Source organism: Balaenoptera physalus (assembly GCF_965194825.1).
Source record: "Balaenoptera physalus genome assembly, chromosome: 1".
Lineage (NCBI taxonomy): Eukaryota > Metazoa > Chordata > Mammalia > Artiodactyla > Balaenopteridae > Balaenoptera > Balaenoptera physalus.
Genome location: NC_138882.1, coordinates 192,054,664 through 192,078,945, shown reverse-complemented (window position 1 = coordinate 192,078,945; position 24,282 = coordinate 192,054,664). Strand labels below are relative to the sequence as shown.

Below are 24,282 nucleotides of genomic sequence, written 5' to 3'. Positions count from 1 at the left end.
TTCCCTCCTGACCTAGTGTTTTCTGCCCCTGCTATCATCCTGGGTCCAGGCCCTAGAGTGACAATCATGATAAAACCAGTAACAGGCAGGCACTGTCCTGAGGGCTGCCAACACTGTTGGCTCATTTGACCCTCATGACAAATGGGGAAACTGAGGCACAGGGGGGTGAGCCCCTTACCCAAGGACACCCGGCCAGTAAGTGCCAGAACCCAAGCCTCACTACTGAGTTGTGCTTTCCCCCCAGATCCCTTCAGCCTTGGGGTCCCACAACCCACTCACTTTTCTCCACTCGTGGAGGGGGGCCTAACAGGCTGCCAGGAAAGTTGAGAGGAGAGGGGAGGGGCAGGCGGGCCAGCAGTTCCTGGGGATGCCTTTGTGTCTTCTCCCTGCTGCCCCGGAGGCCCCCCAGAACCGCTGACCGGCAGGGACCCTCCATGCCCCTCTTTGCTTTTCCCAGGAGGCCTACTCCGTTGCCCGGCAGTTCAACTTGATCCCGCCCATCTGCGAGCAGGCCGAGTACCACATGTTCCAGCGCGAAAAGGTGGAGGTGCAGCTTCCCGAGCTCTTCCACAAGATAGGTGGGCTCCCCGGCCCGGCCCCGCCCCACCCCGCCCCACCCCGCCCCACCCTCTCCCTCGCTCCGCCCCCTCCCCAGCCCAGCCCCAGCCCCACCCCCAGTCCTCCTACCCATCTCCCCACCCCACCCTAGCCCCTCCCTCTTCCTCGCTCCGCCTCCTCCCCAGCCCTGCCCCAACCCCATCCCAGATTCCCCTCGCCCCGCCCCTCGCCCCTGCCCTGCCCCGCCCCTTTCCCCCTCGCCCCGCCCCGCCCTTCCTCGGGACCCTGGGTTTGACCTCGTCCGGCTTTCCTCTCCCAGGAGTGGGCGCCATGACCTGGTCCCCTCTGGCCTGCGGCATCGTGTCCGGAAAGTACGACAGTGGCATACCGCCCTACTCGAGAGCCTCCTTGAAGGTGAAGAAGCGGCCGGGCTGGGGGAGGGGACAGGCAAGACGGGCATTTTGGAGGGGTGGGGCCTTTGGGCAGACACGTTGGTGCTGGGCGGGGCTTCCCTGGGCCACTGTCTGCAGGACGGTTCGGAGCATGGGAACTTGGAGCCCCAGCTGGCCTGACCCCATGTCTAGAAAGGCTGCCCACCTGTGGGACATCCCCCAGGTGAAGAAGCCCCTCACTCCCCCGCCCTCCTGCCCTCCTGCCCTCCCCCCAGGTTCAGCCCTCACAACCTGCGCTGGATCCGCGTGTGCCCCCTGGGATGCCTCCTCCCCCTGTAGACACCCCGCCCACTCTCTCTGGCCCATCCCTGAGACCTCTGGGCTGAGGGCTGCGGGGTTTCTTCAGTGTCACTCAGAGACACCCCCTGAGACAAGTCCCCCCCGGCCCACATACAGGCACACACACACACACACACACACACCTCGGAGTGGGGACTCAGGAGGGTCTCCAGGCTGCAGGGGTTGGGGGACAAGGAGCGGGGAGAGAAAGGCCTGCCCAGGCCAGGGCAGAGCCAATACTGGAGACCCCAGCCCCAGATTCAACAGCAGGATGGCCTGCCCCACCCACTCCTGCCCAATCCCCAGCAAGCCTCCCAGGGGGCTCCCTGACTTCGTTGTGGCCACACCTCCTGGGCCGCCCAGCCTCCCAGGAGAAGGGAAGGTCAGCTTGTCCACCTCCTTGTCCAGGCTCAGGGGCCTGGCCTCAGCTCCCCGACAGCCCACAGGCTTCAGATGCAACGGTTCCCATCCTTCCAACTGCCCAGGTCTGGACCACAGCAGGACATGGTTAGGCCGGGGCCGGGGGGTGCTGCCGTGCCCCAAATCATCATTTTGTGCCATGCACACAGAGGTCCAGGTGACCTGCCCTCACCTGTGGGCTGTGCTGTGCCTCCACCCCACAACCAGGGCTACCAGTGGCTGAAGGACAAGATCCTGAGTGAGGAGGGCCGGCGCCAGCAGGCCAAGCTGAAGGAGCTGCAGGCCATCGCGGAGCGCCTGGGCTGCACCCTCCCCCAGCTGGCCATAGGTAAGAGGCTGGGGAGCAGGGTGGAGACCGGTGTCCCAGGGAGATGTCGGGAGTCCCTGAGTGCTTGCGCCACACCCCCTCCACCAGCCAGCTGTGGGTAACGGGCTCCCACATTCATGGGGGGAGGATGGGGGGTCCCTGAGCACTTGGGCCATCTCTCCACTGGCGGCAGTTGGTGCCAGGGTCCCCCCAGCACTGCTGAGCCCCTGGTTTGCCAGGCCTTTCATGGGCACCCTCAGCCCCATGCCCAGGAGGCTGGCCTAGGCAGGGTCAGGGCAGAACCAGAGAGGGCCCTGCCTTGGGTGGGCCTCCCTCACCTCTGGTCTTGCTGCCCCCCAGCCTGGTGCTTGAGGAACGAGGGGGTCAGCTCCGTGCTCTTGGGCGCTTCCAGCGCAGACCAGCTGATGGAGAATATTGGAGCAATACAGGTGAGTGGGGGCCGCCAGCCTTGCAGGCGCTGGGCAGAGCTCAGGGTCTCAGCCAGTCATCTGTCCAGCACGTACTTATTGAGCACCTACTACATACTGGACACTGTTCAAGGCACCTGGGCTACAGCAGTGAACCACCAAAAAGCCTTGCTCTCGAAGAGCTGGCTTTCTAGCTGGAACAGACGGAAAACACTAAATGCGAGAAATAAAATTAGAATATGTGTCGGAGGGTGATAAGGACTCTGGAAAAAGAAACCTAGAGCAAGGTCGGGGGTGTCCAGCAGGGGCGGGGAGGGGGGGAGCCGTGGACCCAGGTTGAAGGGGGCTGTAGGGTAGCCTTGTTGACAAAGTGACTTGTGAGCAAAGGCTTGAAGGATGAGGAGTGGGCAGTGCAAATACTCAGGGGAAGAACGCTCCAGGCTGATGCGAAGGTGCAGGGTGGGCACGAGCCCAGGACAGCAATGAGGCCAGAGGGCCTGGAGCAGAGGGGCAGGGGCGGGAGATGAGCTCGGCGTGGGGGCAGACCCATGGGCCACTGCACGCCCTCTAAGGACTTCGGCAATGGTCCAGTGAGATGGGAGCAGAGGAGGGGCAGGGTCCAACTTAGATTTTAAAAGGCTCCCTCTCGCTCTTTGGCTGCTGAGTGGAGGAAAGAGTTTGGGGAGCAGAAGGGAAGCAGGGAGATTGCTGGGAAGTGATGACGGTGTCGGGGCGAGGGATGGCCATGGTGCAGATGGACAGCTGGTTGGATCATCTGGATGTTCTGGAAGATGGACCGACAGGACTGGCTGACAGACTGGATGTGAGGGTGCGGGATAGCAGGTCAGACAGCCCCTGGGGTTTGTCACCTGGAAGGGGGATGTTGCTGTTGGCTGAGGTCAAGAGGGCTGGAAAAAGCAGTTTGGGGGTGTGAATTATCAGGTGTTCTGGTCCTGGAATCTGCATTTTATGCCGTCGCTGTCCTTCCATTTGAGGGGCAGAGCTTAGACCAGGGCACGTTCCCTCTGCCCCAGACCTTCTGGAATATAGAAGCAGCATGGTCCCCATCTGCTTCAGGAGCCGCATGCAATGAGAGCAGGACAGTCTGGGGCCAGTGGGCGGCTGGATGAATGTCCCCCTGTTACAGAACTCAGGTTCAGCTGCTCGTCGCTCAAGAATCCCAATACTGAGACTTCCCTGGAGGTCCAGTGGTTGGGACTCTGCCCTTCCACTGCAGGGGGCACGGGCTCTATCCCTGGTTGGGGAAGTAAGATCCCACAAGCTGCACAGTGCGGCCAAAATAAAGAAAAATCCAATACTGAGAGACAAGTGTTGGGTAAAAGGAAAGGTAGCTTTATTGAGGAAGCTGGCGATCCTGGGAGAAGGTGGACTCATGTCCCAAAGACCCAATTTCCCCGTGTCGATCAAGGGGCAAGAGCTGTTCAAGGGGAGTTTCAGGGGTGCTTTGGGGGCGGAGGGAGGAGGCTGTGTACAGAGCAGCACAGTTAGCTCTGACGGTCATCTTGAAATTGGTTGTGTGGTCATCTGAGCAGGGCCACCTGATTGTTTTAAGTACAGTTAATCTTCAACTCCAGGGTCAGTTTGTTCCCATTTCCCTGAGGCCAGTTCTTGGAATTGTGCAGGATGGAGCAGCTTATTTCATGGCTACAGTCTGGCCATCATGCAGTTACTTTTTACACCTGGTGGGGGTTTCAGTAGCTGCAAAACAGCTCAAAGGACACGGCTCAGAATATGACCTGTAGCCCTTGAGGAGGGACTAAAAGTCCTTGACTTTGTTTAATGGCTAAACTATTATTATTTTGTCCCGTTTGACTGCTTTTCTTTGCTTTTGCATTTTCTCATTTCTCCGATTAAATTTATTCTTGGGCTAAAATTCTACAGACAAGAGGCGGGCGTAGGACATTGTGGGGTGGAGGGGGCGGAGCTGTGCTCCAGGAAGGCCCCATAGGGCCCTGCTCCGTTACACCCCACCTCACCTGCAGACCAGGCCAGTCTTGGTGGTGGATTCTGAATAGCTCCCATCTTTGCGCACAGGTCCTTCCAAAACTGTCGTCTTCCATTATCCACGAGATCGATAGCATTTTGGGCAATAAACCCTACAGCAAAAAGGACTACAGATCCTAAGAAGGCCCTGGCCGTTTGCCTGGACCGTTTCCGTTTCCCTCCTAGTCTCTCTGTTCGCTCGCTTAAGCTATTTTGAAGCCAAGTCAAGAGTGTGGTTTGCTTCAAAAACAAAACAACGCACCAAGATGTCACGGGGAAAAGATCTCAAAAGTCGCTGCCACACACCACCCGCTGCTTCGCAGGACCGATGTCGGGTTCGTGTCGGGGAGTCGGCATTGATTCGAAGGCACTCGTGCGGTCCCACCCAAGCCTGCCATCTCTGCTCCTCCTCCAAGAAACCACCACGTTTTCGCCCAGCCACGGCCCGTCTCAGAGACTCAAGTCCCGGCCAGGCCGAGACCAGCTGGGACCTGGGGGCAGGCAGAGCTGGCCTCTCCTCTGCCGAGAACCCCACCCGGTGTTGGGGAAGGGAAGAGGAAGCCGGGTCTGCCTCTTCCTGTGGCCCCTTGGCGGGGCCCTGGTCGGGGCAGGCCTCCCTCTGGGGTCTCCCTCATTCCCCTTCTTGCCAAGGGCTCCAGGTACTTTCCTCGGGCCTGACCTCGGATTCTTCCCCCAGCCCCTTCTCCCAACCACCCGCCCCAGTGTGTCTCCGAGGGGCCTTCCGAGCTGCCCCTTGACTCCCCCCCCAACCTTGCTGGCAGGGGCAGGGATCCAGGGGGATTCGCCCTGCAGTTTGGGACCCACAAAAAGTTAGGGGGCTCTGATTTCAAGCTCCTCGCCCCGCCGGCTTCCTCCCCGCAAACAATTGATGAGCCCCAGTGCCTGGGCTCCAGTCCAGGTCCCTCCAGGGCCCCACCTGCCCTCCCTCCCTGCCAGGCACCCCGTCCTCCGCCCCTCTGTCCTCGCCCCAGAAGGCCCCGAGGTCATACGTGCTCAGCTGGACTGGGGCTGCTGACCACACACCAGGTAGCCAGCGTCTGCTGTGCCCGGGGGGTGGTGGCCTTGGGGTCTGCAGAGAGAACGTGCTGGGACCCTTTCAACGAGGGAGAGGCCCTGGGGTGTTCTGTGCTGCGCGCCTGGGGCCTGGGGGACAGCCAGCAGCAGCCCCCGCGGTCCAGGAAAAGATCCCAGGAGCCTGTCTGTGGAGCAGTGTCCCCTGCGAGGCCTCAGACCAGGGTGGGTGAGGTGCCCTGTCTTGGGTGCTCAGAGCTTGTTACCAGGGCAGCAGTGCCACCCCCAGGACACCTCCACACAGCCCACGAAGACGGAGGGATGGCTGGGTGGGTCATTCCTTTCCACACCAGCCCCCTCCCCCCAAGCCTGGAACAGACTGGGGACAGGGAGGGAGGGCGGGACATTCACAAGTGTCAGCCCCTTTGCAGCCGGGCCTGGGGCTGCAGGGATGGAGGTGGGGAGGGGGCCAGCCGCCAGGAGGAGCAGCCCCCATAGTCCTGAGCGGCACCCAGCCTTTGCTGGCCGTGGTGGGTGGGAATTGGGGGCGAGGCTCTGCAGACGCCCCAGCCCACCGGATACAGGCCCTCGTGCCCCTGGGCAGACACAGCCCATCCCGCTTTGCCCTTCAGAGAGGCCCCTCCCTGCCATTATTCTCAGAGGGGCCGCCGTCCAGTCCTGGCTGAGCCGAGGCCTGGGAAACTGGCTTTAAGAAAGCCACAGAAGTGGGTGGGGGGGACCTTCCTCCCTCCACCCCTGACCTTTGTGCTGACCCTGGAGTCTAGAACCTTCTCCCTTTTTGTAGACCGGGCCCCTGGGGGTCCTCTTCAAGTCTCCTGCACGCTTCAGCCTGTGGGTGTGGGGAGGGGACAAGCCTGTCCCAGCAGAATCCCCAGCCACTCCCCACCATCACACGGTGGGGGTCTGGCTCTGAGGACAGGACACTGCAGTGGGGTGGCTTCCATCCCAGGCCCATCCAGGCAGGGACCAAGTGTTCTGGGCCGGGCAGTCCCAGCAGCCGGCTGTGCTCAGGGGCCAGGTTACCGGCCGCTCGTTGGCGAGATGGCTGGATCCCCCTCCACACTGCTGTCACCCTGCCCACCCACTGCTGGAAGAGGGACCAGGGCGAGCAGTCGGGCCGAGGGCGGGACTGCCACCCCCCCCACCCCATGAGCCACACCTGGGAAGGCCGAGCCCGCTGGCTGCATGTTTCCCAGACGGAGGGAGACAAGGGCCCCCAGGGTTGAGCTCTACCAAGGCCTAAATGCCCAGCACAAAGACCCAAGCAGCCTCCCGGCCCTGGGGCACCATCCACGGCCTGTTCTGTATCCCCCCTGCAAGTGGGTGTGGAGGGATGGCGCCCCGCTTCCTGAGGGAGGGGCCCCCGACTTGGGGGGTGCCGGAGCGGGGAAACAGTGGAGTGGGGCCCAAGGGCGGTCCGAGCCTGGAAACAGAAGAGCTGGGCCGAGGCAGGCCCTGGGGGGCAGCCAGCCGCACCCCACCTGCTTGAGGGGAAGCCCGCCAAGGGCCCCAGCTGACAGCCAGCCTCTCGCCCTCCCCTTGAAGCAGAGTTTGCCCCCAGGGGTCCACCTGGCAGTGCCCCACACGGGAAGAAGGCCCGGTGTGGGTCAGGGCAGGACCAGTCTCTTGCTAATGACACACACAGCCCCCAGCATTTTTCATCCTGAATCTACGGCAAATTCGAGGTCCCGAGGACGAGAGGGGGGCTTGCTCTGTCTTCTGTTCTCTCGAGTCATGTAAATAATGTGCTATTTTTCTCTCCCCCCCTTTATTTTAATGACTGTGGCTCCTCAGCTATCTGCATCCCCTACACAGGCAGAGATGCCATATGCCTTGCACTTCCACATGACACTCCGTGGAGACGCAGCGCCGTATTTATGGAATGACAAAATAAAACCCAAGCCCGTCAGGGTCTGCTCCTCTCCTCTGCGGGGTCCTCGGGGTCAGGGCTGGGCCAAGGGCAGTGGGAGGGGGAGGAGGCTGCCCCCTGCAGAGGCCAGCAGACTGGGGCCGAGCAGAGGTTGGGAGAAAAGGGTCCTGGGGGAGAGGCCAAGATTGGGGACCGAGACCCCCTTCTCTCCCAAGTGATTCAAGGATGGAAGTTGGTGGGAGGCTGCTGGACGCCCCTGAGGACAGAGAGGTCAGGGTCCAGGGAGGCCTGTGGGCTGTCTCTGGGGGCTCAGTGTTCCTCTGAGCAATGCTGTTTCAGGGGGCAGGTGGGAGGGGCGGGCACCACCCCTGAACACCCCTTTTTGGGGCACCCCCTTCCCAGCGAGCCTTTCAGCCTCATGGGGCCGTGTCTCCTCAGGTGGGAGGTGGCTTTAGATGACACCCCATCCCCCTCACATCCTTCCCCGGCCACACCCATCCTAGATCAGTGAGAAGCTAGGAAAACACTCTTTGATCCAATCCTTTCCCAAAGGATTTATTAAAACACAGAAAACCAAGACATACACAGAGTACAAAGTAAAGGGAACGGGGTCGGTTACAGTCTTTGTCGAGCGTTCTACACATCCTCCCGAGGACCGGACAGGTGACTACACACAGGTGCTCAGCCTCCAGCACCAGCTCCCCGGCTGGGACCGTCCCGACTCGCCCCAGCGCCCCGGCCCCATTGCCAGCTGGGGGCTCTACCAGGCAAGGGGCTGGCCCCTCTCCGCTGGGCCAGATGCCGGCCTGGGTGCGGCCGTCTGCTCCCTCATCCTCCCACGCACCGATGCACGGGCAGGGGGGTGGCCCCTCCCCTCAACCCCAGGCACAGAGGAGCCATGGGAGGCTCAGGCTCCCAGCTCAGTATCAGGGGTTCAGGACACACACACACCCAACGGGCCCTTTCTGGGTTATCGCACCTAAAAAAATACTTTGTTTAAAAAAAATCTGAAAACTAAGAAAAAAATCCCAAAACACAAGCCAATGACTTTGGGCTGATGCACCACGACTGTAAACTTCCAGAAATATAAAATGGGGCGGGAGCCAGCTTCCTCGACAGAGAGAGTGGTCGGCACAGGACAGCTGCAGGTACGGAGGGGGGGACCCTGGACCGTGGCCAGGCCAAGACCTCAGCCCCCGCCTCCCAGCCAAGCTCCTTCCTGCCACCCCACTCTGGGCACGCTCCGGAGGTCCCCGAGCCTACCCTCTACACGATCCCCTCAGGCCCTCAGCATCCCTGGGACCCAACGCCTGGCAGCAAGGGCTACAGGTGTCCCTGGGGCAAGACTCAGCCAGCCCCTGACCTGGGCCAGGGAGTCCCCAGAGGACCCTGGGAAGGGACGCCCAACAAGCAGGAGGGCAGGTGGCTGCTCGAGTCGTGGTACCAGCAGAACAGGACCATGGTCATCACTTGCAGAAAACGAAGGAGCTTCTGAAGGCAGCTTGCAGGGAGGGCCTCCTTGCACAGGGGGCCTCAGGATGTGCTTCCGTGGTGGGCGTGTGCAAGGGGACCCCCGGACACAGTCCAGCCCAAACTCCCCTGGTCACCCAGGAGCCCAGCCAGCTACGCCTTCCGAGACTGTGGCCCCAAGATGGTTCAACAGAAAGCCTACTCGGCACTGGTCTAAATAATAAGGTGGCTGGAAACAAAAATGCGGGCTGGCACTTCCGGCTTCCGCTTGCACGTGACGACTCTCCTTCTGCCCGCGGGAAAAACCAAACCCAGCCTGAAGATGCTGAAGATGGCCAACACCCCCTCCCCACCACTACAACTTTCGGCAGGAGATAACTTGATAAACCAAGAAGAAAACATTCTTAAGATCCTTTTTCTTCTCCAAAACCAGTCAGCCAGAAACCCCCTCCCCAGCTGTCCGCAGCCCCCCTCCCAGGCCTCCCAGGTGCTGGTCTTGGAGAGCTGAGCCCTTCCTGGACCAGGCAGTGCCGGGGGCCAGGCCATCCGTGGGTGCCTGGCTCTGGCTGGTAAAGGAAAAGGGCGGAGGCCTGGGAAGGAGCAGAAACAGAAGGGCAGAGGGAAGCTGGCTGGGGAGCAAGGGCTGGCAGGGGAAGGACCACCTGCCCTTGGCGTGAGGCAGCGGGGACAACACAGACCCCCCGTCCTCTACCACGTGCCCCCTGACCTGACATTCAGGACCCATCCACTGTGTTCCCCACCAGGCCAGCCAGTCTGGCAGGCTGACTGCCTGCTTGAGAGGGCAGAGTCACAGGGCCCCGTGTCAGGGGCTCCTGGCGGTCACGCTGCCCGTGGCCTAAGCCGGAACCTCTGCAGGGGGGCACGGGTCGGAGGACCACGCATGTACGTACATGGCACTGGACAAACCATAGAGGACAGGAATGACCCCACCCTTCCGGGAGGTGGGGTCAGCGGCTGTCACGTGTGTCCTGGACACCTGTGCGCCCCCCCCACTCCTCCCACCTGCAGTGCCAGGTTGGCCAGCCTGGAGATGGCAGGGGCCTTGGGGGTCCAGCCCTCTAGGGGTTCAGGGAGAGCTGGCCAGTGGCCCTGTGTCCCCCAAGACACCCCCAAATCCTGGCCCCAGTCCTGGCCAGGGAGCAGAACAGAACCCCCCTGGTGCCTCCACCCCCAGGCCCAGCTTGTCTCTCAGACAGGATTCTGCACCCAGGGCTCCACGCCAGGAAGGCCCCTCCCTGCTCAAGGCTCGGAATTCCCTTCCAGGCTGGGCCACAGGGAACATGAGACACAGACAGGCCCAGGCCCTGGCCCGTTCCTCCCTTCCTCCAAACTGGGGCCATCACAGCGTACCACCGGCTGGGTGAGGGAGGATCAGGATTCCAGTGGGGCGTTACTGGCAGGAAACAAGGCAGGAAGCTGGGGATGCTCCAGCTGGGAAGACTGCAGAGGCTACTGGGTCCAGTCTCCTGCCTCCAAGCTTTCCCCAAGCCTTCCGAGAACACAGCGAGGGCAGTCATGGCCCAACCCAGATGGCAAGTGCCCAGATCAAGGCCTCTCCGGGGACAAGATGAGAGGGAGGGATAAGCCCGGGCTCCAGCGTGTGGCCTGGCTTCTCCACATCTGCAGCCAGATCACACGGGGAGAGTGCACCTGGAGGTGGGGGTGACGGGCACCCCCAGGGCACAGGGCAGGACCAGGGGCTCCTGGGCCCCCCTCAGCGCTGCTGTGACCCTCCCCACTGGAACGCTAGCCACATCCCGGCAGGGGGAGGTCACGCCCCTTCCCACGGAGGCCTGAGAGGAAGCCTCTGGCAGCCCCCAGGCCAACACCTGCAGGCCCTGACCTCCCCTTCCCTCTGGGGAACAAGTGACCTGCCACGCAGGGCAGGGGTCACAGACCCTCCACTGGTGACGACCGAGTCCAGGGCCTGAGAGACAGGCTGGGCCAGGGACAGACACCTGTCCCACGGAGACAGCACATACTTGGTGGTCTCCAGCCTTGCAGGAAGTGGCCTGGCCTGACCTGGGCGTCAGCCAGGTCTCTACCCTCAGGCCAGCCAGTTGCCCAGTCTTGACCCACCTGGCACCGGGGGGCCTCACGGGCAAGGGGCTGGAGCACGGTGCAGGCGGGATGGGGGGATGGGGGCAGACTGAGGGCGCCCAGGGCGGGCACCTCGTCCTCCTCAGCCGGGCCGAGTCCGTGGGCGGCCCCTGGGCTCCCAGGAGCGTCCCTTCAGGTCCGGAACCCGTCGGCAGAGAGACGTACGTGCTGCAAGTCAGACTGCCCCACGCGTCACTCGACGTTTATCAAGACAAACTTGTTCAAGTCTTCAACAGGAAAGTGCAAAAGATGTACAAAGAAATGAAATCTCTTCTAGGAAGTCGTCCTGGCAGAGGTGGCCGAGGGGTGCGTCCCGGGTGGTGTGGGGAGCACTTGGGTTAGGAGCAGGTGGCACTTCTGGGCTCAGGCGGCCTTGTCCCCATGAGGTGGCATTTCTCGCTTTCCCTTTCTGTCCTCGGGTGGCATGGCTCTAGAAAGGCGGCAGCTTTTCTCTCCTGCGGGGGTCGGGCAGGGGGCCCGGCAGGCGCGGCTGCAAGAGGCAGATCACGGGTCACACAGCTGGGCGCTCGGGTCCCCACGGGGGTGGCACCCAACACCCTAGACCACCCACTACGACCTGTCATGGCCAACTGACACCAGGGGGTCCCCTAGCCCAGACCTCCCAGCCTCGGGCCACGGCCACACCCGGGGCGTGGAGGAGGCGGGGACCCCCAGGAGCAGCCTGTCTGGAACCGCCCCACCCCCGAGCCTCCGCGCCGAAGCAGAGGTTCTGATGGGACACACAGCTTAGCGGGGGCTGTCAGCGGGGCGGAGGCGGCCACAGCAGACTGGTGGTTTCTCAGGACTCAAACCCTCTCCCAGCCGGTAACACTGAGCCGCACACACGCTGGGCCACCCTCCTGGTCCTGGGCAGGGGTTGGGGGGAGGTGACGTCCCAGGGCGTCCACCACCCAGCAGGAAAGCGCAGGCAGAACGGTGGAGTCAGGGTTCCAGGCTGGGGGCAATGGTCCCTGACTCACTGCCGGGGTCACGCACGCATACCAACACACCGGCGTACAGAAGCACGCGTGTACGCAGGGGAGCACGCCCACGTGCACCTGCCCTGCCGTGCGCTGCCCCCCCAGCCTCCCGGGGAAGCGTCTGGAAGCCTAGGAAGACACACCGGCCCCAAGACGGTCCCCGAGCATGGAGGGGCGAGGCCCCCGGGCCCCAGGGCCGTGAAGAAGCGCAGGGACCAGGGCCTGTACTGGCCTGGCCTGACTCGCCAAGCCAAGGAGGGACAAGGGACAGCGCAGCACCCACGAGCGGCCTCACCTCCACTGGAAACGAGCCCGGCAGCAGAGGGAAATCTCGGGGACGGCTAGATATCTGCGGCAAAGAGAGGAGAGCTCGGCTTGCCTGGGGCGGCGGGGGGCCGGCTGGGGCCCCGCGGGCGCCCCTGCCCATGCCGCCCGGAAGCAGACGGGCACCTACCGGTCACATAGGGCCCCAGGGGCATCTGGTTGTAGTTGACAATCCCTCCCGGTCCAGGGCCCCGGAAGTTGGGCCCAAAGTTGTTGCTGTACATCTGGGAAGAGCCGAAAGCGCCCTGGAGGCAAGGACTCAGGTTTAAAGGTCCAAGTCCCGCGCCGGCCCGAGCCCCCACCCAGGGCGCCCAGGACGTGCGTGGGGGGCTGGGGTCGGGGCGCAGGCCGGGCCTGACCTGCTGGATGGTGGGGTCCCCGGCTCGGTTGGTCAGGCGGCTCAGGATGCTGCGCTCTGACATCTGGAGACGGGCGGCCACCGGGGGGATGCGGGACAGCATGGAGGGCAGACGCGTCACATCCGCCTTCATGTCGCTCAGCAGCTCCTCCAGCTGGTTCAGGACTGGGGAGGGAAGGGGAGGCGCAGGGCGCGGCACCCAGGCGGGCACTTAGCTACCAGGCTGTGTCGCTGTGTTACTGCACCCGCACAGCAGACGCCAGGGGGCGCCCTTCACCCGGCCCTCCCAGCCAGCCAAGCAGAGCCCCGCCGGCTGCTGGACAAGAGCCCGGTTTTCCCAGCAGCTTCTCCCGGGCCGAGGGCTGCAGAGATGACAGCCAGGAACCCCGACCCAACGCTGGGCTTCCCCCCGGGCCCTCAGCCAGCCTCCTGGCTCCCGGGGAGGCCTGCAGCACTGGCCACCGTGGGGGACAGGGTCCGCGCCCAACGCAGAGCAGCCTCAGGAAACTTCTCCCAGGCAGCGGGGGCCGCAGAGTCCAGGGACCCTCACGTGAGCTTGGCTCACCCCCTCCCCCTAACCAGCCTGGGAACTTCCTCAGGATTTGGAGCACAAGGGTCAAGGATGTGAATTCCGGGAGACCTTGGGCAGCTACTTCACCTCCCCGAGCACCGACTTTAAAATGGGATGAGAAACCTCACCACTTAAAGATATTACAAGGATTAAAGAGAGAATGTAGTTAAAGCACACTGTCATAAGTTGGGAGACTGGGACTGACACATACACACAACTACATATAAAATAGATAACTAACAAGGACCTACTGTACAGCACAGGGAACGCTACTCTATACTCTGTAATGACCTGTATGGAAAAAGGATCTAAAAGAGAGTGGACATATGTATATGGGTAACTGATTCACTTTGCTGTACACCTAAAACTAACACAACATTGTAAATCTACTCCAATAAAAAAAATTTTTTTTAATTTTAAAAAGGTCCTCTCCTCTTTCACTAAAAAAAAAGTTAAATAAAAAAATAAAACATGTTGTCAAGGCTCGATAAACGAGCTTGTACAACTTAATAGTCTTCTATGTCACCTACCCGCCGCCCAGGGCCTGCACGGCGCTGACCTTCCGAAAAAGGCTAGAAAAGCAAGGGCCTCGCTTTCCCCACAGGTAAGAGCAGAGGCTGGGTGACAGCCTGTCCCATCTGATGTCCTGTCCCCAGCCCCACGCCCACACCTGTGGCTATGGAGCCGCTGGGCAGGAGCAAGGCAGGTGGGCCCCCCTCCAGGGAGCGGGCTCGCTCACCCTTGTGCAGGACGGCATTGGCAGGCTTGTTCCCGGCGAGGGACTCCTTGGAGAGGTGCTGGTGGCTCTCGGCAAGGCACTCCACCTCGGCCAGGCGGGCATTGAGGGCCATGGCGGGGTGGTTGGGGTCCTGGGTCATGTTGAGGTACGCGGCCCTCCGGAGTTGCTCCTCGATGACCAGCGCCTGCTCCAGCAGCTGAGAGGGCGGGGGGAGGAGAGGGACTGAGCGCTGGCTTGGCCCCCCTCCGCCAGCACCCACCCCCGCAGGCCAAGGCTCTGGCGGAAAGCAGGGAAGGAGGACACACACCCGGCTGTCCACCCTCTGGGCCACCCCTTAGAGCCCGCCCCAAGCTGAGTTCTCTGCACCCATCACCCAGGGCAGGGACACTTGCCCAGGGGGCGCCTGGCCCAGAGCAAGGACCCAGCACCTGTTCGTTGACTAAATGACTCCCTTTCCTGGACAGTCTGGCCCGCATCCGGATATACAGGGTGGGGGGTTGCTGCTCACTCATTTCTTTGCCCCAGACCTTCATGTAACTTGCCCCAGACCTTCATGTAACCAGCCCTCTTGCAGCAGCCCGCCCCCAGCCTCTGGCCCTGCCAAGGACTGACCTTGAACCTGCGGGCCAGGAACTTGTTCTTCATCTCCAGGTAGTTGCCCTTGTGGATCTCGGACTTGAAGGGCTCGTTGAGGATCATGTATCTCGGGTCGTTCTGGATGTCCTGCCAACGGGCATAGCCGTGCCTGGGTGGGGCACCGTTAAGGGCAAACCTGGCCATGGGGTGGTGGGCGGGAGACCAGCCCGGGGTTTGGCGCCCTGGCTTTGTGCCCTCCAGATAGTCATTAACTTTGGCTGCAAGATGAGCACGTGGACAAGGGTGACTTGACAATCAGTGGACACCGACAGGGGCCCCCAGGAGCCCAGACACGGCACCGAGGCTTCATCAGATAAACTCGTTCATCCCCAACACCCAGAGGATGGAAACATCCGAGTCCTAACCCCCAGCACCTGTGGCTGTGACCCTATTTGGAAATAGGCTATTTCCAGGTGTAATCAGATTAAGAAGGGGTCATCCCGGGAGAGAGTGGGCACTAATCCAGTGACTGATGTCCTTGTAAGAGGAGGAAATTTGGACACAGAGAGACACCCAGGTAAGAAGGCCATGTGAGTGACAACAGAGGCAGAGACTGGAATGGTGCAGCTAGCTGTAAGCCAAGGGACGCCAAGGACTGACAGCCGCCACCAGGAGCTGGGGACAGGCAAGGAAGGGGCCTCCGCTAGAGCCTTCAGAGGGAACAAAGAAAAACAACACAGTTTTCTTGCCCAAAGTCCCACAGTTAGTGAGGGGCAGAGTCAGGATTCGAACCCAGGCAGGCTGGCTCCAAGCATCTTAACCTCCACGACTGGGTCCACAAGCCAAATCCGGCCCACAGCCTGTTTTTGTAAATAAAGTTTTATTGGAACACGGCCACACTTGTGGGTTAACGTGTTGTGGCTACTTCTGCTACCACGGCAGACTGGAGGAGTCCTCTGCAAAGCCTGAAATATCCACTCCCCAGCCCCTCCCAGGAAAGGTCTGCCGACCCCTGATCTACAACTTTCCACCTCTTGTTATAATAACCAGCCCCACTCCAGGCCGTCATGAAGGCCGGCTTTGCTGGGTGGCTCCCCCCGGGTAGCTGTGTGGCCCTCTCCTTGCCTCTGGGAGGTCTGTACTCAATGTCGCCTTCTCTGACCTTCCCACATTACAGGCAACTCCCACCCACAAAGCTCCCTTTGCCCATCCTCCCTTTATCATGTTCCTTAAACCCCACACTTTGCTAATTTATGCTGTTCACCATCTACCCCCAGTAGGATGTGAGCTCCGGGTAGACAGAGATTTGGGCCTGTTTTGTTCATGGCTGCATCCTCCGTGCCTGGCACATGACAGGTGACCAGTAAAGATGGAACTGAAGAATGAATGAATGAATGAAAGCCTTCCTAAATGGTGAAGCACCCTTCAGGTGTCATCAGTGGGAGGAGGTGAGGTCTGTATCAGGTAGGAATTAGGAGCATTGGTTGTGGAGTCAGATGGAAGGGCTGTGTGTCCCTGAGCAAGTCACCTGGCCTCTCTGAGCACCCGTTTCCTCCTCTGTGTAACGGGGATCGTAGTAGTGACCCTTTGGGAAGGCTGCTGTGAGGATGGAGTATTGAGTATAAAGGGACAAGCTACCGTTACAATCACGGTCACTGTCATCGTCACCAGGAAAGGGTCCCTGGCACCTGGTTAGGAGCACCAGCCCGACTCCTCACCCCACAAGCCCCACACCCCTCCCTGAGGTCCACAGAGGAACAGACCAGAGTCCTGCCCAGCCCGGCTTAGCCAAGGATACGTCACGATGCCCGCCAGCAGCCAGTAGTCATGGCGCCGGTGCCAGATGTCGTAGATTTTCCCCGAGGACACAGCAGCACGTTCCTCGTTCTGCCACAGTGTGTGTAGCTCTGGGAAGCCAGCCAAGGGGAGCAGAATGAGGTGCCCCCCAGCCCCCACAGAGGTGGGCCTAGGAAAGCCTCTCCCGCACTACCTACCATCTCCCCACCCCGAGAGGTTCAGTGTTCCAGTGTTACTAGGAAATGTCATACCGCGGATTTTTGTCAACCATTCACACGTTAGTATAATATAACCATCTGCCCAGACTCCTGGGACCCACCATCAGGAAGCCTGCGACACAAACAGGCACTGCTCTCTGCCCACGGCCCCACCCCAGTACCTGTGAAGCCCCCGTCTGCAATGTTGAACATGAACTTGAACTTCCCGATCTTGTCCTCCCTCTTCCCCTCCTCATCTTCCTCTTTGTCACCATTTTGCTGTGTTTCAATGGGCTCCTTCTCCTCGGCTTTGGTGTCATCTGTGGGAGGACAGACCCACCTTCATCTATCCATCCCAAAGGCACTGCCCAGGGGCCTCCTTCCCCCAAGCACTGGGGACCCAAAGGCAAGCGGGAATCACATCTCCCCACCCACAAGGGGCTCACTGTCCAAAGGGATTTGAAAGAGACAAGCCAGCAGCCCCCTCTCTCCATCCTGAGCAGGGAGGGCTGCTCCAAGCCTGAGTGTCCCTCCACCAAGTCAGGACCACCTGGGAACAGGGGGGATGCGGGGGACTGTGAAAATGCAGCTTATGTTGAAGTAGGGCAGTGCCGCCTTGGAGCTCTGATCTGGGGACGACCGTTCCAGAACGTTCCAGCACTTAGAAGGACACAGGCTGCCAGTTGAACCCCAAACGCCCTAGTCCAAACTCTATGACCAGCTCTCCTTCCCCCTGGTGGTGGCCGGGGCCACAGGAGGGGTCAGGAGAGAGAAGGTGGAGGGTCTGTCCCCTGAGGGGCTGGCGAGTCCAGGCTCCCACCCAGAAGCTCTGATCAGGGCCTGGGGCCAAGGGGATGGTACCCAGGAGGCTGCAAGAGGACCAAGAGGCTCCAGATGGTTCCCTCAAGAGACCAAGGGACACAGGACAGAGCACATGCAAGAGCCCCAAACCTGGCCTGAAATCACTGCCATCGCCTCTGCTGTGAATCAAGCTCAGCTCCAACTTGTCCAGAATCTTCTCCTTCTCAGCAAGCACTTCTTCTGCAAGACAAAGTGTGTTCACAGAGTGGGGAGGGGTCCGGAAGGGCAGAGGAGACTCCAGGCTGGTGGCTTCCCAACAGTGCTTTAGCCATGCACGGAATCCTCTCCATCATCTTACTCAGAAGCCCAACAGGTACCATCAGGGAGGGTCCTCTGGGGAGGCAGGGTGGGGGCGGGACCTCACCCCACCCACCCATCCCAGCAGCACCCTCCCCCCAAACTTCTCAAGGTACAGTCTCCGAACCCTCCCTACCACAGTGATAACCAGAGGACTCAAAGTTCTGGCAACATGTCAGGGCTTCGTTAACACAAGACCCCTCTTACAGACACCCAGAAATGTCAGGCAATATCTATCACATTAAAAAAACACACGGGTGGGGCTTCCCCAGTGGCACAGTGGTTAAGAATCTGCCTGCCAATGCAGGGGACACGGGCTCGATCCCTGGTCCAGGAGGATCCCACATGCCGCAGAGCAACTGTGGCCCGCGAGCCACAACTACTGAAACCTGCGCGCCTAGAGCCCGTGCTCCGCAACAAGAGAAGCCACGACAATGAGAAGCCCGCGTATCGCAACGAGGAGTGGCCCCCGCTCGCCACAACTAGAGAAAGCCTGTGCACAGCAACGAAGACCCAACACAGCCAAAAATAAAAACAAACAAAAAAACTAAAAAAAACATTAAAAAAAAAAACAAAAAACACACGGGTGCACTCACAAGAAGAAAAGCAAATTGCCAGGTGACATAAATGAATGGAAACTCAAAGCTCGAGAAGCATATGCTGGGGGCCTGGGCAGAGGGTGACTGGACACCAGGAAGAGGTCTGGGGGGCTCCAGCTGTGTCTCAACACCAGACAGGAAGGATGAGGCCGCAAGCCCCAGAGATGCAGAGAACTGGAATTAAACCAATGAACCAACACCCTCCAACTGCTGTGCTCTCTGCGAAAGAGGGAAAGTTCCATCCACCAGCTCATGGCCAAGCTGAGGAAGCCTGGCTCCCATATGGAATCTAGGGGGCAGAAAGCCCCCAGTGAGGGTCCAAACCCAACTCAAAGGCATGCAGGCTGTGGAATCTGAATTTGTCATAAAGACTGGTCCCAGACCAGCCAAGTCACTAGTGAGACCACTAGGCCCTGGGCTTCACGGAAATAGAAGGGGAGACATTTCCTGCTACCCAGGAATAACATGGGTTCTCATGGATAAAACAATCTCTGATGAAGATGCACCCAAATGAAACTCAGAAGACAATACCCACAGCCAGACAGAGAGAAAAAAAAGGAAGAGAATCCGTAAGAAAAGACAAATCAAAAAAAAAAGGAAGTAGAAAAAGCCAGATAAAACTTCTAGAAATGAAATACATAATCACTAACATTTTAGACATCTCTTTGCAGATTTCTAAGACATCCTCACGACTTCCTGGCCCTGGAGAACAAGCCTTGTACATAGTCGTCAGGACTGTGAATGTGATGGATTCTACTCCCCTGAGAAGGTCATGCGATGAGGCACAGGTGATCTTAAAAGAGGGAGATTATCCAGGTGGGCCTGACCTCATCACACCAGCCCTTTAAAAGCAGAGTTTTCTCTGAATGGTCACAGAAAAGGACGTCAGAGATCTGAAGCCTGAGGGGGACTGGTGCACCATTGCTGGTTTGAAGATGGAGTGAGCCCCGTGGCAAGCAACGTGGGCAGCTTCTAGGTGCTAAGAATGGCCCCCCAGCTGACAGCCAGCAAAGGAGGCCTCAGTCCTCCAACCCCAAGGAGCTGAAGTCGGCCAACAGCAAGAATGAGCTTGGAAGCAGATTTTCCCCCAAGCCTTCAGATGAGAACTCGGCTCAGCCAATGCCTTGACTTCAGTCTTGCAAGTCCCTTGGCAGGGAACCCCGCCACACTACCCCAGACTTCTGACCCATGCAACTGTGAGCTAATACACGGGTGTTGCTTCATGCTGCTAAATTTGTAATCATTTGTTTTGCAACCATAGAAAATAATACAGATGAATAGCTGTATAAAAGAAAGTAGGAACTGAAGCTAGATCTGAGGATGACTCAAAAAGCCTTGCAGAGAAACAGGAAACAAAAAAGTAAAAGATGTGAAAGACACGTCCTCCTCCCTCTTTCACAAACCTTGTACCTGCTTTCTTTTCTTCATTGCATTTGGAGTCTGTTATTGAACAAGACCTACTTGTGCTTATTGCTGATCACCTGGGTCCCCCAGTAGAATACAAATTCCATGTGAAGGCTTTGGCTTTGGTTCACTGTCTGTGTCCCCAGAGCCTAGGACAGCCCCCAACACACAGCAGGCCTTCAATATATATTTGTTGGGTGAATGAATGAATTGATGAGTAAGAGGAATGCCAGGAGAAAATAAACATAATGGGAGGAAAGATAACATTCAGCGAGGGAGTGACTGAGAATCTGCCCATAACCGATAGAAGACACAACACTCAGCTTTAAGAATCACAGTCAGTAAGAAAAAAAAAAAAAAAGAATCACAGTCAGTCACAAGCAGGATAAATAAAAATTTCATTGTTGTGAAATTGCACATGACCAAAGACAAACAGAATATCTTACAAATGGTCTTTCCGTGTTAGGAAAGATAGAAAAGGCAGGTTTCCTAAAAAGGAGCAGCAATTACCCTGAGAGCAGCCTTCTCAGCACAATGGAAGCCAGAATACAAAAGAAATAACATCTTCAAGTGCTGAGGGAAAACCCCTATCCCACCTCGAATTCTGCTATTATTCAAGAAAAATACAATAAGATGTAAAGGAAAAATAACACATAATGAGAGAATTTGCCATCCACAGAAATTTGCTTAAAGCACCATTGAAGGGTGTATTTTGGGAAGGAGGACACTGAACAAATCAACAATGAACAAACAAGCAAACACAAAACTTTTAGAAATAAGCAACAGCACATGGAAGATGAAAAGGGAGTGCGTCAGAGCTAAAGTTGCCTACAGTCCTTATAGTATTCAGGAGGTAACATGTTAAAAATTTAAGAGTACAAAATAGAATTGACTGTAAACCTTCCAAAGAAGTTGAGGGGAAAGGGGGAAAATAGAAAATGTGATCAATCCAAGAGATGTCAGGAGAAAAAAGAAGAAAAGGCAAGGGTGATATAAAGCACAAAATAAGAATAGAAATTCATCCAAATACCTAGCTATTACAGTAAATGTAATGAGATTAAATATGCCAGCTAAAAGGTAGAGATTATATGATTAGATTTAAAACAACAAATCCCACCATATACTGTTTACAAAAGATATACCTAAAACTTAATTATACAGATAGATTAAAAATTAAGAAATGGAAGAAAATACTTGCAAATCACTATATCTGATGTGGAACATGTATTATAAAGAACTCTTATAACTCAATAATTAAAAGACAAATAACCCAATTAAAAAATGGACAAAAGGATCTGAAAAGACATTTCTCCAGCAAAAATGTACAAATGGCCAATAACACTTGAAAAGATACTCAACATCTTTACACAGAAGGGAAATACAAATCAAAACCACTTGAGCTATGACTTTTCACCGACTAGGATGGCTATAATCAAAAAGAGAGATAATAACAAGTGTTGGCCAGGATGTGGAGAAATTGGAAAACTATACACTGCTGGTAGGAATGTAAAGTGGTGCAGTCACTGTAGCAAACAATCTGGCAGTTCCTCAAAATATTAAAGTTACCATACAATCCAACAATTCCGCTCCTATGTATATACCCAAGAGAACTGAAATCTATGTCCACACAAATACCTATATACAAATGTTCACAGCAGCATTATTCATAATAGCCAAAAGGCAAAATAACCCAACTGATGTTGGGTTAGTCCATCAACTGATGAATGGGAAAATAAAATATGGTCTATCCACAGAGTAGAATGTTATTCAGCAAAAAGGAATGAAGTTCCAATACATGGTACAAAACTGATGAACCCTGAAAACACTGTGCTTAGTGAAAGAAGTCACACATAAAAAGGCATATATTTTATGATTCCATTTATATGAAATGTCCAGAGCAGGCAAATCCAAAGAGACAGAAAGTAAATTAGTGATTGCCACAGGCTGTGGGGAGGAGAAAATGGGCTAATGGGCATAGGGTTTCTTTCTGGAATGATGAAAATGTTCTACAATTAATTGTGCTGATGATTCTACAACCCTGTGAATACATAAAAACTACTGAATGATACACTTTAAATGGGTGAACCATATGGAATATGAATTATATCACAATAAAGTTTTTATTTATACTTTTAAGTAAAAGGATAGAAAAAAATACACCAAGTATGGGAATTCCCTGGAGGTCCAGTGGTTAGGACTCTGTGCTTCCACTGCAGGGGGCCCAGGTTCAATCCCTGGTCAGGGAACTAAGATCCCACATGTTGCACAGCATGGCCAAAAAGAAAAAAAAAAAAAAATACACCAAGTGTACACTAAACAAAAATAAGCTCAATCCAAATCAGCCTAAATGAACCTTAAAGCAAAAAGTATCAGGAGGGATAAGAAGGTTATTACATAATAAACAGAAAATTATAAAAAACCTGAACCAATATGCACCTAACAACCCAATCCCAAACTATACGAAACAAAACCTGGCCTTACGATGACAGAGACTAACCCACACTCACAGTGAGAGATTTTAACACAAGTCTCTCAGATGTGACTGATCAAAGCAAACCAAAAATAAGTAAGGATATAAAAAAATCTGAACAACATAATGATCTAATGCATATATTTAGAACCTTACACCCAGCAATGAAAGGACATTCTTTTCAAGCACACGAGTATTTACAAGATCTGACCACATTAAGCCAGAAAGCAGGTTTCAACAGTATCATATAAAAACAATATCATACAGACTCATGTGTTCAGACCACGAGGCCACTGATTCAGAAATAACTAATAAAAAGATGTAGCCCGGGCTTCCCTGGTGGTGCAGGGGTTAAGAATCCGCCTGCCAATGCAGGGGACACGGGTTCGAGCCCTGGTCCGGGAAGATCCCACATGCCGCAGAGCAACAAGGCCCGTGCGCCACAACTACTGAGCCTGCGCTCTAGAGACCGCAAGCCACAACTACTGAGCCCGTGAGCCACAACCACTGAAGCGTGCACGCCCTAGAGCCCATGCTCCGGAACAAGAGAAGCCACCGCAAGGAGAAGCCCGCGCACCGCAACGAAGAACAGCCCCCGCTCGTCACAACTAGAGAAAGCCCGCGCGCGGCAACGAAGACCCAACGCAGCCAAAAATAAATAAATAAATTTATTTTTTTTAAAAAAGATGTAGCCCAATAACCCCCAAACTGTACAGCAGGGAAAGTTAAAGCCCACATGTAGAGAACTGAGCCCCTGGCTCTCCCCTCACCCTGGGACCTATGGTGCCAGGACAGAGCGATGCACAGCCCACCACCCGGCCAGGGAGAGACGGGGCAGAGGGCGGCCTGGCTGCCCTTCTCTGAGCCAGGCCTGACGCTGCATCAGGGTGGAAGCCCGCACCTTTCGGCAGCTGCTCGGGGGAGGGCTGGGCCTTCTCCGTCTCCTCCAGTCGCTCCTCTCGGGCCCTCTCCTTGCCCTCCGAGTTCTCGTGCTTGTCCTCACCCTCTGCTCTGTCCAGGGCAGCTGGCAGGGCCTAGGGAGGACAGACTCGGGAGCTGCGGGGCCTGGAGCCTCAACAGGAGTGGAGGCAGGGGAGGGGTGCTGGGCTCGGAACCCACTCTCCCGGCTCCCACTGCTTGCTCCCAACCCGCTCCCCAGACACAGAGGCTCGAACTTGGAACCAGGGGGCCTGAGTGACAGCTGCCTGGGCAAGGCCTGAGAAGGTCCCCAGACCCACCCCCACCCCACAGGGGCCCAGACACCTGCATCTTCCATACCTGGATTTCTGGGGGCTTCTTTGGCTTCTGCACCCCCAGCTCCTTCTCTTCCAAGTAGCCCAGCTGGGCTTCCATTTTGTCTGAAAGATCAAGGGAGACGGGGTGAGACAGGTGAGCTGGGGCGGGGAGGGGGAGAAGGGCAGAAAATGGGGCGTCAGAGAGGATCCCGGGCCCGGCACCTCCAGAAGGACAGGTGAACCAGGTGAGCGAGAGCACCCAGGCCAGGCCTGCAATGTGAGGAGCGTGGGAGGGCCCTGGGCCCAGTGAGGCCAAAGCCAGGGGCCGACAGGACGGAGCTACATGCGGGGGTGGGGGGCCTCCCATCTGGAAGCAGGGAAGTGAGGTAGGTGGAGGCCCAGACTAGGAGCCAGGACGGCTGGGTGTGGTCCCGGCTTTCAGGCTGGTTGACTGGCCACGTGCCTCCCCCACGCTGAGTCAGTTCTTGATCCTGCAAAGGGCCAGTGACCCACGTGCTCTGAGCAGCCCTGGAAGGTGGTCACTATCCTGGCTCCACATCACGGATGAGAAAACGGGGCTCGCAGGGTAAGGGACTTGCCCACAGGCACACGGGTCCAGGAAGTAAGCTAGGCGTGTCTAGTAAACTAGAGGGCACTTGTGCCCAGAAGCAGGACTCCTCAGAGGCGCTGAGCCTCTCGGGGCCTCACCTGTCACCTGGGATAGGCAGGACACCCCCGGCCTGAGGGGTCTGACTGAGGGAAGAAGACGCTTTGCCCAGATAAACACACGAATCCCCAAAAAGGCAAATAACCCATTAAAGAAGGACAAAGGATCTGAAACGACATTTCTCCAAAGAAGACGCACAAATGGCCCAGAAGCCCATGAAAAGATTCTCAACATCTTCAGCCATC

The 24,282-nt window shown here is 57.3% G+C and overlaps 2 protein-coding genes across 9 annotated transcripts in view; one reads left to right on the top strand and one right to left on the bottom strand.

The window, feature by feature from the left end:
- Nucleotides 1-6,958, top strand: part of KCNAB2 (potassium voltage-gated channel subfamily A regulatory beta subunit 2) — a 95,099-nt gene extending 88,141 nt beyond the window's left edge. For all 5 annotated transcript variants that reach the window (XM_082469545.1, XM_082469544.1, XM_082469543.1 and 2 more), the window contains 5 exons: nt 458-578; nt 878-972; nt 1,917-2,037; nt 2,377-2,465; nt 4,500-6,958. In XM_082469545.1, coding sequence (XP_082325671.1) covers nt 458-578; nt 878-972; nt 1,917-2,037; nt 2,377-2,465; nt 4,500-4,589 — 516 coding nt within the window. In that variant the 3' untranslated portion in view covers nt 4,590-6,958. The remainder of the gene's footprint in view (nt 1-457; nt 579-877; nt 973-1,916; nt 2,038-2,376; nt 2,466-4,499) is intronic.
- Nucleotides 6,959-8,831: 1,873 nt separating this feature from the next.
- Nucleotides 8,832-24,282, bottom strand: part of CHD5 (chromodomain helicase DNA binding protein 5) — a 65,735-nt gene continuing 50,284 nt past the window's right edge. For 3 of the 4 annotated variants that reach the window (XM_082469349.1, XM_082469350.1, XM_082469352.1), the window contains 11 exons: nt 23,414-23,493; nt 23,037-23,169; nt 17,456-17,545; nt 16,687-16,824; nt 16,309-16,417; nt 14,547-14,679; nt 13,935-14,130; nt 12,626-12,789; nt 12,397-12,511; nt 12,238-12,291; nt 8,832-11,452 (listed from right to left, as the gene is read on the bottom strand). In XM_082469349.1, coding sequence (XP_082325475.1) covers nt 12,284-12,291; nt 12,397-12,511; nt 12,626-12,789; nt 13,935-14,130; nt 14,547-14,679; nt 16,309-16,417; nt 16,687-16,824; nt 17,456-17,545; nt 23,037-23,169; nt 23,414-23,493 — 1,166 coding nt within the window. In that variant the 3' untranslated portion in view covers nt 8,832-11,452; nt 12,238-12,283. The remainder of the gene's footprint in view (nt 11,453-12,237; nt 12,292-12,396; nt 12,512-12,625; nt 12,790-13,934; nt 14,131-14,546; nt 14,680-16,308; nt 16,418-16,686; nt 16,825-17,455; nt 17,546-23,036; nt 23,170-23,413; nt 23,494-24,282) is intronic. The other variant, XM_082469351.1, reaches the window with a different exon arrangement.